Source organism: Mytilus edulis, chromosome 12 (genome assembly GCF_963676685.1).
Source record: "Mytilus edulis chromosome 12, xbMytEdul2.2, whole genome shotgun sequence".
Taxonomy (NCBI): domain Eukaryota; kingdom Metazoa; phylum Mollusca; class Bivalvia; order Mytilida; family Mytilidae; genus Mytilus; species Mytilus edulis.
Window position 1 is genome coordinate 52,540,215 of NC_092355.1, and position 15,694 is coordinate 52,555,908.

The following is a 15,694-nucleotide window of genomic DNA, read 5'->3' on the forward strand; positions in this document are numbered from 1 at the left end:
AGAAAAAGCGGATTTTGTGGCAGATAAAACCAAATTTTTATAGAAACTCCACAGACTTTAATAAAGACAATTTTGTTATAAAATTCAAAACATTGATCAGGCTAATGATTACTTGTTTTTCTATGATGTGCTAGCGTTTATTGTTGGCAAAACTTTCTAAACAACTTTTAAATTACAAAATACCCCGTGCTGAGTAACGAAAGTTGAGAAAGGTGTATTTGATGTGGTCCATATTATATAAACTAGGATCCTTTTTAAAAAGGTCAATGGAACTGAGGACAGGCAGTGATATTGTTGGCTTTTTTCAAAACTACCTCTACCCTTTTTATTTGGAAAATATGCTTCATTTTCATCAAATTGGGAAATTTAAAATAAACCATGAATTTGACTGAAACTTCAATTTACAGACCTATTTTCAAGACTTAAACCCTGCTTTATAATAAGACCCCATTTTGTCAGTGATGAGACATAAATAGACCCTCTAATGTGCACATATAGTCATTTTAGGCAAGAAAATGGTTTAAATGAGTATTTTTCAGTTTGAATTCATGCACAATTACTACTGAGACTGTACTGTTTGGGAAAAAAGTTGTCTTTTTGGGAATAATTTTGAGCCATTTTTTTTTCAAATTGGGATTCTTCTCCAGGGTAAAAAGCCTTTATTCTCCAGTAATTTAAGGCAAGCTATCTCACTGACAGGGGACTCTTTAATATTTACCTGAATTTGTATATATATATTGAGTTACTTAGTTATTGTCTTTATTTGTTTTTGTTGTTGTTAGATGTATGTATCTGTCACAAAATGTAAAGTTTATATGGCAATAAAACTTTATATTGAATTGAATTGAATATAATTAGATTTTACCAATATCCAAAATTATAAACTTGTTTAAAGGAAATAATTGCTAGCAGCATTGCATGCAATAATCCCCTATCTATCAAGCAACAAATTTGAAAATATGAGAGTTCAAGGGGAAAGGCTGTATATTTTCTATAAAATTTCTATGTGTTTTGCATTGAGTCAACAGAACGATACATAATCCTTAAAAAACACGAAATCCTGAGAATCCGAATTTAAATAAATTTAAATCCAGACATCCTGAAATTTGAAAAGAGAATTGTGGGATTCCGAAAGGGTCAATCCCAAAATCCCAAGCATAAAAACACCTGATCCTAGAGTCCCGATAAAGTTCCTATCTCTCCTCAAAGATGGGATCAAAAATATTCTTGGAACAGATGAAAGGACAGACAGACAGTGGTATAACAGTATACCACCACTTTTTTAAAGCCGGGTTATGATGAAAACAAACAACTTTGAAAGTTTTCACCAATTGACTGAAGTGTCAAAGTAGAACTCCTTTTTCACATCAATAACACTCATATGCCCTCCCCCCTTTTACACACACGCACAATCAAACAACCCTGAGATACAAGAGGATTAAAAAAGAAGCTACAATATTAACTCACAACACAGGCTTTTTGAAGTATCAACCTCATCTTGTGTTGCCTTCTGGGGGACAAATAGGTGCAGGGGAGAGAAACATAGACTCTGTCTTTGTATTGTGTGAGATTGATATTGATCCAGGTTAATTAAATAAAAAAAAACTAGATATCATTGAGATGGAAGCCATCTCTGTGGGCCCCGCTGTGAATAATGTGCATTAAAAAATTATATCTTTACCATAGGACATGGGTTTGTCAACTGAAATCAAAGTTTTTGACCTTGACCTTTGACCTAGGAAGTTGTAAATAAATTATGACATACCCTCTGATATTGGTTTATATACATTTCAGGTATAAAATTTAAAATGATAACGGTTCTCAAGATATAGAGCGGACACAATCTTTACCATAGGACATGGGGTTGTCAACTGAAACCAAAGTTTTTGACCTTGAACTTTGCCCTAGGCAGTCGTTCATAAATTATGACACACCCTCTGGTGTTGGTTCATATACATGTCAAGTATAAGCTTTGAAATAATAACGGTTCTCAAGATATAGAGCGGACACGATCTTCACCACAGGACACAGGGTTGTCAACTGAAACCAAAGATTTTTTACTTTGACCTTTGACCTAGGAAGTTGTACATACATCATGACACGCCCTCTGGTGGTGGTTAATAAACATGTAAAGTATAAAGTATGCAATCATAATGGTTCTCTAGATATGAAGCGGACACAAAGATAAAGTGTTACGGACGGACGGACGGATGGACGGACGGACGGTACGACGGACGGACGGACGGACAGACTGATCACAATAGGGCGACCTGCCTAAAGGCGGGGCCCTAATAACAGATAAAAACTAGTGCAGAAGAAAAGCTTTAAAAGAGCTGATTTCATACATTTATTATGGCAATTTGAAGTGTATGATAATACATGCATCATAATTTGAAAATAAAAAGTGCGAGTAAGACTTTATTCAGACAGTTCATCTTTAGAAATTACCATTTAGGGGGCTCCTGGGTATAAATCCTTTTTTTTCTAATATAGGATTTCGCTATATTTTTTCATAAATGAACTTTATCATATACTTAAAAGAAAAATGAAATAAAAAGATGGGGTCACCGTTCAGTTAAGCTCACAATCTGCCTCTGGAAGAAGCATACATGTTTGTTAATGTCCTTTTATTCTGTTGAACTAATAGGAGAAATAGAGGTAAAATCGAAATGAAAAAATAACCTAATTACAGAAATCGCTTAAATTTTACAATTATTTAGTTTATGTATAGCTTATTTGATAACAATAATAAAAAACATAGGTCACCGATGAGTTAAAAAAGATATTTCAAATTTAATGCCAAAAAATGGCATGTTTGCACCAAAGGGGGATAATTTGGACCTTTTTCAATGATATAAACATTTTAAAAGTCATCTGGGGCCAAACCGGAACAATTTGTTGGGCTAATTTTTGTACCATATGATAAAGTGATAATTAATAGTGTAATAAATAAAATTTTTAATAAAAAAATAAAGGTTTAATTTTTTGCTAAAATTTTTGTACCCACGAGCCACCTTAAGTTAACTGTTTCAAATGGGATTTCCACAACACTTTCACAGCTATATCTAATATGTTCTTATACTTCTTAGGAAGAAAGATAAGAAGTTAGCACTATCCTTTAACTCTACTTTTCGCTATATAGATGATGTTCTTTCACTAAATAATTCAAAATTTGGTGACTATGTGGAACGCATCTATCCAATCGAGCTAGATATAAAGGATACTACAGATACAGTTAAGTCGGCCTCATATCTTGACTTACATATAGAAATTGACAATGAGGGTCGGTTGAAAACAAAACTTTACGACAAAAGAGATGATTTCAGCTTTCCAATTGTGAACTTTCCATTTCTAAGTAGCAACATTCCAGCAGCACCTGCATACGGGGTATATATCTCCCAATTGATACGATATTCCCGTGCTTGCATTTCCTATCATGATTTTCTTGATAGAGGGTTGCTGCTCACAAGGAAGCTATTAAACCAAGAGTTCCAAATGGTGAAGTTGAAATCATCCCTTCGTAAATTTTACGGACGCCATCACGAGTTGGTTGACCGTTATGGAATAACCGTATCACAAATGATATCGGATATGTTCCTTACGTCGTAACTACAATCCCCTTCCCTTTCCTGAATGTGACCTACCAAATTAGACTATTTACCGGATTTGTTATCACATAAGCAACACGACGGGTGCCGCATGTGGAGCAGGATCTGCTTACCCTTCCGGAGCACCTGAGATCACCCCTAGTTTTTTGGTGGGGTTCGTGTTGTTTATTCTTTAGTTTTCTATGTTGTGTCGTGTGTGCTGTTGTTTGTTTGTCTTTTTCATTTTTAGCCATGGCGTTGTCAGTTTGTTTTAGATTTATGAGTTTGACTGTCCCTTTGGTATCTTTCGTCCCTCTTTTATATTAAAGTAGCAAATTTTATGTTTATATTATTTTGCTTTCATATGTTACAAACAATGATATGTGAAAAAAAATTATGTTCTTACAGCTTGAGCACTATCTCCTTTTTTACTGTTCTTAAGCATATATTTAAAAAAAAACCATATATGTCAAAGTTTATGTTGAATAAATGATAAAAGGTTGAAAATTTCAGTTTTAAGTGATTCTCATAAACTTGGGCCATTTTGTTGTGAGGTGGGGGGGGGGGGGGGGGGGGGGGCATGAGTGGTCCAGAAATCCCGAGCTTAAAAACACCCGATCCCGGAGTCCCGATAAAGATCCGCCCCCCTTTTCTGTTGAATACATTTTTGTCCTACAATATGTGCCACATTTGGAAGGAACTCGATTACATCAGCATGAAATTATATAATTGTTTTCACATGTTTCAGTATAAACTAGGATTTCCATTTTCTTATCAAAATAGTTAATTTTATATTTTTAGGTCCAACGGAAATTTTGTTTTAAAAAATCATGTTTGCAAAACACGTGCTTATATAAGTAAAAACTATAGGTTCGATTTAGGGGGGCCGGGGTACCAACCTGTACTTGTCGCCTATAGTGTCGACGCCTAGTCGTTTTAACTCACTATCGGTAAGAGTCAATTCTTTTACCTTGGAAGCGGTTTTCTAATGTTTGTAAACCGACTTCCTCCAGGGCCTTTCTGAGTACTTCGTCTGTCATGACAATCGACGTTGCTGATGACCTTTCACGCGGAATTTTAGCCGCCAAAGTTATTTATAGAATGGTCTCGTGATACTGTGAAATGGTCTTGTGATATGGTGAAATGGTCTTGTGATATGGTAAAATGGTCTTATAGTGTAATCAAATGACCAACTAGTATATTCATGTAAATGACACCTCGTGATATAAAATATGGTAGCTTGGTATTAAAATATATCTTCATACGATAGTATTATGACAGAATAGTATGAAACTGTTGTTTCTTGTTATATCAAGATGATTGTATAGTATACAAATTTATAGTAATAAGATAGAAACATGACAGAATAGTGTAGTAAGGTGACCCAATAGTATAACAAAGTTGTTAATGTTGTATTGAGAAGTCTTTATAGTATATAATGTATCATTATGATATAAAAATACCATATAGTAGTATATTAAATGACAAATCAGTGTGAAAAGGTAGCTCGGTGTTATATCAAAACTTGTTAATAGTATATCAATGTATCTTATTGATATAGAAAATTGACAAAGTAGTATATTCAAGTGTCTTGGTGGTATAAAAGCATATCTTCATGACAAAGCCGAATGACAGAATAGTATAAAAAGATTATTCTATGGTATATCAAAATGTCTTCATAGTATGAAATATTATCTGCATAACAAAGTGAAATGACAGAATAATATGAAAAGCTAACTCCATATTGTATCAAAGTGTCTTTATAGTATATAAATATATCTTAGTGATATAGCAAATTGACAGAGTATTATAGTCAAATGCCGTTATAGTATATAAATTTACCTTAGTGATATAGCAAATTGACAGAGTATTATAGTCAAATGTCGTTATAGTATATACATTTACCTTAGTGATATAGCAAATTGACAGAGTATTATAGTCAAATGCCGTTATCTATAATACTAAAATTACGAGGTCCAATTTGTCAGCCGTCATCACGTAAAAACGACGAATCAAAGAATTCAACTTTATATATAACTAATATAGTAAAAAGGTGTAGATTAAAAATTACACCACTCTAGGCCCTTTTGTTTTCCACATAATTAATATTGCTAATAATTAAGAAGTTCCAGGTCGAGTCCGACACCGATACCAATAGTATTTTCACCTGTTACCGATTACCTTATCTGTACGTTCCGCATCTGACAGGCGCACCACCAAACGGTGTATTCAGGATTAATATGCTAAATACACGGGTCATAATCGCAGGGTTGACACTACTAAATTGTCAAATTGCTACCTTTTGTAGTATTTTGATCAGTAAGACTTTCTAAGATAACAATACGAATACTAAAAATCTGTGACTAAAAATAAGGCGTATAGGTACAGTTTTCAATTTGTTAGCTGGCGTGACGTAAAACAGCGAATCAAAGAATTCAACTTTATTCATAACTAATATAGGACAATGCTGTTGATTAAAAAATACTCCATTCCAGGACCTTTTGTTTTCCAAATAATAAAAATTACCAATAATTGATAAGTTCCAGTTCGACGGGCTCAAGCAGAAAGATTTGAAAGCAGAGAAAACTGTGTATCTTATAATCGGCATGACTTTATCAGATGACAATACTAACACTAAAATAAGGCTTGCGCATAGTTATATACTTTAATTCAGTCATGGACCCCGCGATATCACGGGTGTGTTCTAGTAGTATATAAATTTACCTTAGTGATATAGTAAATTGAAAGAGTATTATAGTCAAATGCCATAATAGTATAGAACATTTTCTTCATGATATATCTCTACCCTTAATGATATGGTAATTGTTATCATAAGGCAGCTGTGGCGTTCCATACTAGAAACTAAGGAGACCACGTGGCGTTGCTAACGAAATTGACATGAAATTGACAACGTCGTCATATATAGGTAAAATAGCGATAAACAGATTATCATTGGTCATCTCAACTCGATTGCTTTTCTCACTTTCGCTGTACCAGCTCAAGCGAGAATATCAATCTCGTTGAGATGATCAACGAAAATCCATAAATATATATACAGATATATATATATATATATATATATATACAACTCGTCTAAACATCAACCCAACAATGTTAGATCTGTAAATTTGCTTTCGCAAATTTTTGGTTCTTCCCTCGCCGGGATTCGAACCCATGCTACTGTGATATCGTGACACCAAATCGCCTGCACTGCAGCCGTCCCGCTAGACCACACGACCACTTGGGCTCTCAAAAAAAAAGAGCTTTCGGTGGGCATGTGTTACCTTTCCACGTCAGTTTTAATCTAGCGGCGTACTACAGTACATATCAGTCTAAAGATTTGCACAACGGTACTGATATAAGATGTTATAATACGAAAATGTTGTTATTAAATCGTGCTGACAAATATTTCGGCTCAACAAATGGCCTTCTTCAAGTGTCACAAGTTTTAACAATACTGATACATAATGTATAAGGTGTAAAAATAGATCGGTAATAATACAGGTAAGTTTTGGTCGATTGATTTTTAATCCAAAAGCCTGAATATCATAATATAAACAAAACACATATATATATATATATATACAGACAGTCTGGACATGATAAGTTTGTAATACTTGATGGATTGTTGAAACTTGGCCATAAGCAAATCTCCAAGAAATAGCATCTGAAGACATAGTTGGATTTTTTTTTAATTCTGTTTTTTTTTACTGATAAATAGACCCACTTTTAAGTCAATATTACACTTTTAATCGGACAGCAGCAATAGTAGGCGACACACAGGGTTTCAGGGAACCATTTACGCATTTTTCTTTAATCATTCTTATGGAACACTTTGTGATGCGTCCCCCTCCCCCCCCCAAAAAAATATCTTTTTTTATGTTTCTTGTAGGGGGCTTTGTTGCCAAGTGGTCTAAGTTGTCGAACTACTGTATCACTAGCCTGTCAACACTGAGGTTGTGAGATCGATTCCCGCACGGAGCAGGTGCACTCGATTGGTTTTCTATGGGCACTCCGGCTTTCTCCAACAATAAAATCTGATCGCCACAAAATAACACAATAGTGGTGAAAGCGGTGTTAAACATCAATCAATCAATCAATCAATATTCTTCTTGTATAGCACAATTTTATAACAGATATACATGTACCTAGTCTGACACTGAATAATTCTTTTAGTTTGAATTAATAAAAAAAAACAACAATAATTTATAATAATTGATAAAAGTAAAACTTCAGGGTTAAATAGTAAACATATTAGCATAAATTACAATTATATACATGTAAATAAGAAACATAGAACACACGAGTTAAGTTATAAAAGAGAGGCGAAGGACACCAAAGGGACAAACTCACAAGTCGAAAATAAACTGACAACCGTTACCCTATGGCTAAAAAGGAAAAAGAAAAAAACACACAGCCAAACAAAATAACATAGAAAACCCAAGACTGAGCAACACGAACCAAACTAAAACTAAAGGAATCAAGTGATATAATTGATGTGTATTATTTCAACAATTGTATTTAAACCAAGATGTCATTATTTAAAACTTTGCTTTGCTGAAGAGCTCCTCCTAAATTATTGAAATCTATCGTTTTGCAAGAACCATATTATATGTTGTTGTAAGTAAGTATGTGACAACACATTGAAAACATGTGTCAAAATGTATTTAGAATGACAAAATAAAGCTGAGATAATGAGTTCTTTTTATAAATCAGTCTGATGCATTTTAGGGGGCATACGATATGGTACAGTGGTATGATATGTGGTATTGTAACCTCAATATAATGGTTATAAGGTACAAATCCAATCGTAACATGTATATACAAATGATATGGTACAAATACTACCGTGCATTTGTAAAGTTTGCACCTTATTTAGGTCACATGATATGTTATTTATTAGCTTCATAGGTACCCTTGTGAATCATGAATATATACGGTAGTATACCGAATTCAACATTAACAGGGGCGGATTCAGTCATTTAAAAAAGGGGGAGTCCAAACGCAGGACAAAAAAGGAGGGGTTATATATCCCCATTCAAATGCATTGATCGGCCAAACAAAACAGTGGGGTTCCAACCCGCGAACCCCCACCTTTTTGATCCGCCACTGTTTGTCACCATTCCGATGTTCGATTTTGTTTAACAGGGAATATGAGTCCAACAATTTATCATCAAGTTCAATCTCTGTTATCAATATTATGGAGATGTGAAATGAGTTTTAATAGTTTATGACTAAAACTTTCTTATTATACAATTTTTAATTTAACTATGGTATTGTAGTATATTCCTTATGACAATGCCATACCACGATACCATCGTTACATACCACGTTATGGTAGCATTTGTACCATACCGCATACCCTATCATCTTACCATATTAGGTTTTACGGTATGCCGTTGTTTCTTTTTATCTCGTTTTTTGTGTGTTTTTTTATGGGAGGTGATAAACTTTACAAGTCTTGTTAACAAAAATCAAAACAAATCATACATCATTCTCGACACACAATATATAAAAAACATTCATTAATAGAAACACTTATATACATGATATAAGCTAATTGAAGTCGTCAAATCAATATTTTTGATATAAGCTAATTGAAGTCGTCAAATCAATATTTTTGTTCCGTATTATGTAATAGAAAACAATTATTCTAAATATAAATACTTATTTTGTTGTGTCTTAAATGTTTTATAACAGTTTTATCCAAACCTTAATGAGAAAAAACAACAACAGAATTACAGCTGGGTTAACGAGTGCTGACCAGGTTAAAGAAAATTTAAAACGTCTCCAATCTTTTCAAAAACAATTTCCCAGAAAAGCATCTCCAATTTTCTTTTGGGTAGCACCGCTTATAAACAAAAGGACGAATTCAAGTTAAGAAACTATTAGGGGCGTATACGTCAGAATAGAATGAAGGTTAGGGATCAAAGCTTTGTCATTGGAAATCAAACAAAAAATTAAAAAGTCTTCTTTAATCTAAAATATATATTCTATAGTATAATAGCCTATTGTTACGATTGTTCATATTACATGTACTGTAATCAGAAATAAATATTGTTTGACATAGGTTACTTTGTAGGAAGTAAGAACCTCTTATCAAAATTATCAAAATGTAAATACCAGTTATTACACCTGCACGCCTGTAGATTGTGTCTAAAATATTTGTTTGGTTTGACTCGGACAACTTCCATTCATTTCGGTATGTGTGTGTGTGTGGTTTTTTTTTATTTATCTGTTTTGTTTTTTCTTTATGATGTGGTCTTGTGACGAACATATGCAGACACAAAACTTATCTAAATTAATTAGGATCAGAACGGGTTTACCGAAAAGAGGAAAATGGACCAAATTTAAAGAACATCTTTTCAAAAATCGAGTGTAAAAATTAAAAGAATAAAATTTAAGTCGCGGTCTTTCAGTGTGAAAAAGGCATCAACAGACACATGACAAATTCTAGAATACAGATATGAAGATCCTAATCAAGACCCTCATCAAAGTTTTTTTTTAATTATAAAACAAATTATTTTTTTTTTCCGTTCTGAAACAAATTATTATATTTTAGAAATTTTTATTTTAACAATTCTTTAACAATAAAATACCCCACCCTAATAACAAAAAAAAGGTCGGTGCCTAACATCATTTATTGCGGAAAATTTAAAATCTCTCCAGATTATACTATTACATAGGACATGATTCCCTTTGTCATGTGTTCAAGATGTCGTGCACATCTATTTTCAATTTCTGTGATCTGTTATATTATTTTAATATTCCAAAAATGACTTGAAATCAATTTGATTTATCAGTTTTGTCTTATATTTTCCCAGCTACTAACAAACATTGGAATTTCAAGTGCATTAGATCAATTTTAAGGGAGACAACGATGTATACTTTTCAGCCACTTCTAAGCGACCAAGAGTTATCTCCATTGAAATGTGGTTTGGAATCGATACTCATGTCTCTTTAAAGATTTTTCGACGTAATACGAGCATTCAAAGCACAACACATAAAACGTTTCAGGAAATTAATTTCAAGATTGTGGGAATGATCAGTTTGTCCAAACTTAAGTTGTTAGTTAGAAATTTCGTAGGAAAATCATTAATTTTGTAAAAAAAACAAAATTCGACTTTAAAAGTAAATGTTCTGCATATGTAAAAATGATTACCGTATGTATTTCTTTTAGAAAGACTTCTTGGTGTCATGGTAAGACACGTCGAATTTTACGAAACAGCCGTTTAATCGTATATTACAAATATTCGTAATATAGAAAAACTATATTACAGATATTCGTAATATTGATTATTACGCTTTTTTTGTAATATAGGCCTTGTATTACACAAAGCTGTAATGTTACTATTTGTCGTAATATTACAAGTTTGAGGAATATTACGAATAACAATAATCGCCTGGACTGGGTTACATCAAAATGTTTATAATCCACAAAATCCGTATTTTCATGCCAGTACCGAATTACTGGCTACTGGGCTCATGATACCTTCGGGGACTAACAGTTCACCATCGAGCCATTGGTAGTAATTAACGGTACCAATTTTCCTGCACCAAATGCGCATTTCAACAATACATGTCTCTTAAATTGCAACGTAAATTGCATGTTATAAATTGTAATCACAGGAAGTCTCAGATTTGATGCCTCACTATTTGATATTAAGTATTCTGACAAAGGTATAATTTCTTAAAGAAAGTTTTGAAAAAAAAGTTTAGAACCCATATTGTAGTTAGGAAAATTTACCTTATAGATTTTATTTAAAGACTTAGGTATGCCTTTAATGTTTTATTTGCTTATTTAGAATCGAAGACTCACGATTTCAAATTTTGTCAAGGAAAGGGAAGTGCATTTTTCTGTTTTTACAAGATTTAACCACATATGGGATTGGACCACATCAAATATTGTACTTGACACATCATGTAGTGTAAAATTGTCAAATTTTGAAACATAATCATTGATAATTGCGTCATGTAAAAGACATATAACGAATTGGCAAATCGTCATTACAAAATTACAAAACGAAATCATGTAATAAAACAACTGTATTACGTTAAGTCACATACACATCAAGTTATGTTAAAACCACCATGAGCAATTACACAACCACGTTAGAAAATGGTGAATCCACATCGAGTTATGACAAAACCATATCAAATAATGACAAAACTATATGCTATCGATATATCATAAAATAATAACTATTCAATATTGAGTTATATCAAAACATCATTAAATAATGTCAAAACCATATTATGTAGAGACAAACTATCATCAAGTAATACTAAAAAAACATAACGTAATATCATAGTTCAACATAAGACAACTGTTGCATTCCATACATATAGCTAATTGGCTCCAGCGGTTTGCTTGGCCAAAACTATAGCCAGTTAAGCTCTGAAATAACTTGTATACGTGAAAAATAGTTTATTGATGTTGCAATCAACATCACAAAGGAAATTAACAATCGAACTCATCATTCAAGACCATAACATAGACTTCATGGTTCCGGCTTCAGGAGTCTCGATAAAAAGATTTATGTTGATGGCCTTCGTGTTTATTACGATTGTTTCATATTCAGGGTCTAAAACGTCACTGATCGATCTGATTCTAAACTTGATTTTATTTTTTAACCATATTGGTTGTCACGTGAATTGCATGTTATATATCTTCTTAAAGGGTCACTAGCTGTCAAATTCATGTACACCGATTCTAATCAAATTCTCATATTTTATTTATAACAATGTAAAACATTTATCCAAACTATTAAAAGTCTAAATAAAACAATAAACAAGGCACAGGCATGAACATACATAGCTTCGTTTCGTATAATTTGAGTCTAGACGCCATCTAATTATTTATCGAATTGACCTCTATAGTCATCCGGTTACCATATCTCTGTTATCTGAATCCTGACATCTGATGACGTTGATATTTTTTATCTGTGATATTTGTGTTGTTATGGTTTATAACATTTACTATAAAACAGGCATAGTCAGTTTATATCCAAGATAACCAATTGATTGGTTCAAAAAAACGTTGCTGTACTTAAACACCATTTGCAGAATATCGAAAATATTCATTTATCACAATTGTATTTTTTTCCGGTGTGTTTTCGCAACAACGACGCATTCAAGATTCGCATGATGATAAATTTCTCCTTTATACGAATATCATGTTAATGCCTTGGCTATATGGAGACATTTGTTTGCTGTTTTTAACATTCTAGCACCTGGAAACACCAAGTATCTTTCTTTTACTGTTAGTTCAAGATCCCACAGTGCGCTAATCTTTCCCCTGAAATCTCTTATGTGATGATAGCACAAAAATAATAAAACATAAGAGTAAACAACAGGGGGGAAATCAATACGGTCACTTTCAATCAACGGTCTCAGTTTATTTGGTAATAGAGAAAACGGACTCCTAAACATCAAAGGATTAATTATCAAATATTTCCAAGTAATCAGTAAACCAAATCTTTGTGTAAAGTTCTTAAATTTAGTCTGTTCTGTCAAATTGTTGTTAAAATGTAAAAGTATCTTATCTGGGGTACAACTGGATAAACAGTATTTGATAATATCGATACATTCTAGAAATCGTTTACACTTGTACAATAAAGATGCTAAAAATAACCACGAGGATACAGCATCTGACTGTAAACTTATCTTGAAAAGACCAAATATTCTCTTGTATTGTTTATAAAAAGTTTTGTTTTTGATTGTCAGGTTAAACAAATCAGAAGATTGTACAGTTTCCCTGGAACATACACTTAGTATGTACGCACACATGTCCTTTCCAAAAATAATATTATAGCTTTTTCCAAAATGTTTAAACTTACTGTAAATTGAACAAGAATCATAATTAGCTACATTGGTATGAAAAAAACATGATAATGCCGACGCCGATAGGTCCATCCCATGCGAATTTACTGATTGTAATCTGTAATTCAGAAAAGTTTCAGTTGTAAATAAAGAAGTACATGGTGATCTAAAAACAAATCGTAATGTATCCAGTAATGCCTTATGAGCATTTCCAATAAATCTGTCTTCAAACAGATTGTTTTCAGGGATAAAGTAATGAAGACATGTTTTTTGTTCAACACAATAAATAAGTCTTCTCATACATTTCAAGAAACAAGGAATCATATTCACAGGTTTCCATTCTGATGGATTTATCTCCTCACTTAACCAGAACATTATCGTTTTAAGGAAATAGGAGCAGAGTAGATCACCATGTTTTAGTTTGATGATGTCTTTTAGAATAATTTTCATTAATGCATAACATAATAACTGAGTATGGGGAAAAGAATGAATCAACATCTTTTCGGTTACGGAAAACGATACGCGCCATTCTAAGTTTTCATTTGGAGAGTTTTTACATCCAATAGGAACAAATAAAACGCCATATTGTATAGCTGAAATAACTAGTGTGTAGTGGGGCCATGTTGTACGTGACCTGTGAATCCATGGTTGAGCTAGTGTGATCCATTCTTTACATCTAAAACATTTTGCACAATCAAAATTCCCTGTAAGTGAAGATTGACATGGACCATGAATAACCATTTTATCAGGTAAGTCGTCTTCTCGAAAAAGCTTACTTGAGATGTACGTTTCTTCTCCCGAAGATTCACACCAGTGTTGTAATGAATCAATATAATTGCTAACTAACTTAAGTTTTGTAAATCCAGGTTTAGTATCATTTGTATCCATCTGTAATATAATTTGATCTGAATCAGACTGCACATCATTTAAACTTTCATACACACGAACAAGGGAAAAGTTATACATTGCGTCATAATCGCTACCGTTGAGATCCAAACCTTCGGCTTTACTACCACTACTTATTCCACAAGGTTTCAAATCGGACCAGTCAATCAAGGTAAATATTTTTCTTCTTGTCTTGACAACGTCAGGAGAACCAATTATGTCACATACGTGATTATAAAACTGAAGCGACAGATGCTTGTCAGATAAATCCATAATTAAACCATATCTATCAAAAAAAATCAAAGAAAGAAAAGTATTTACAATTAGTATACTATACTATATACAGTTAGTGAAAAATATTAAATTATAAATATTGTTTTTTCTCAAAACGTCTCAAAAACTTTTCACTCATTTATTTTCAATGGCAAAATAAAAGGTAATTAATGTATATAGAGGCGACGTTATAAAAAGCTTGTGTTGTTATTACCAATACGTTGACATGTAATAAAATGTATTTATATTACGTAAAGCAAGATTTTTTAAACGTGAAAAAAATTCTTACACTAAGTAGGTATAAAGGAAATGAAACAATACATGCTTTATATTTGCTTGATAATAACAATAAAATATACTTATTTTTAAGATAACTGTACATGTTGCATATTTTATTGAATCGAACAATGTACAATGTTTTGTTACAGAATATAGTCGGTGGAGAAAATCGTGTTATCTTTTAACCAATGCATTTATTGGTCAAGGCAGCACAGAGATGAGAGGGGTGAGAAAACCTAAATTGTATTTGTTTCATGATAATTCATTAGTTTTTTTTAAGTTGTGCAGACATAATTTGCTATGCATGTATACGCTATATATTTAACATTGATTTTGGAAAATCAATAATTATGGTGAATTCTTGATATTTTAAAGATTTGCATAATCGCTAAAATCAATAGCAGTTTTATATAATCCCTAAAATATTACCAGTGGTTTTACATAATAACAAAAAATTAAAAGAATAAGTTGATATATTCCCAGAAAGATTTCAGGAATATCCAATGATACGAAGATCCTTGGCACAAATAAGAAAATAATTAAATAGACATTTAAATCAACAGTCTTACCACTTTATAACATCTGTTTTATGTATTTGATGTTCCAGCAAACAAAGAATTCTAAACAAGCATAGAAAACAAAACGTACAGAATACCAACTAGGCCGCCTGTTTGACTGATTTCACAAAACTATGTAGTAGACTAACATTGTCTGTTATGTTGGTACATCAATTCAGCATGATTATTGCAAAAAAGGAGATCTAAAGCATAATTCGAATTATTCATAAAAGGACTGAAAAGGATAAGGTCGTTTCAAAGTTTTTAAAATCTAATTAACAAAAAATAAGT

At 32.5% G+C, this 15,694-nt stretch overlaps 1 protein-coding gene across 1 annotated transcript; it reads right to left on the bottom strand.

Moving 5' to 3' along the window:
• Positions 1–12,761: 12,761 nt before the first annotated feature.
• LOC139497684 (uncharacterized) lies at positions 12,762–14,567 on the bottom strand. The gene has a single exon (XM_071285918.1). The coding sequence runs from the start codon at positions 14,565–14,567 to the stop codon at positions 12,762–12,764; it is 1,806 nt and encodes a 601-aa protein (XP_071142019.1).
• Between the last annotated feature and the right edge of the window lie 1,127 nt (positions 14,568–15,694).

Coding starts and splice junctions, on each gene's coding strand:
- LOC139497684 (XM_071285918.1), bottom strand. CDS start 14,567: ATGGATTTATCTGACAAGCATCTGTCGCTTCAGTTTTATAATCACGTA.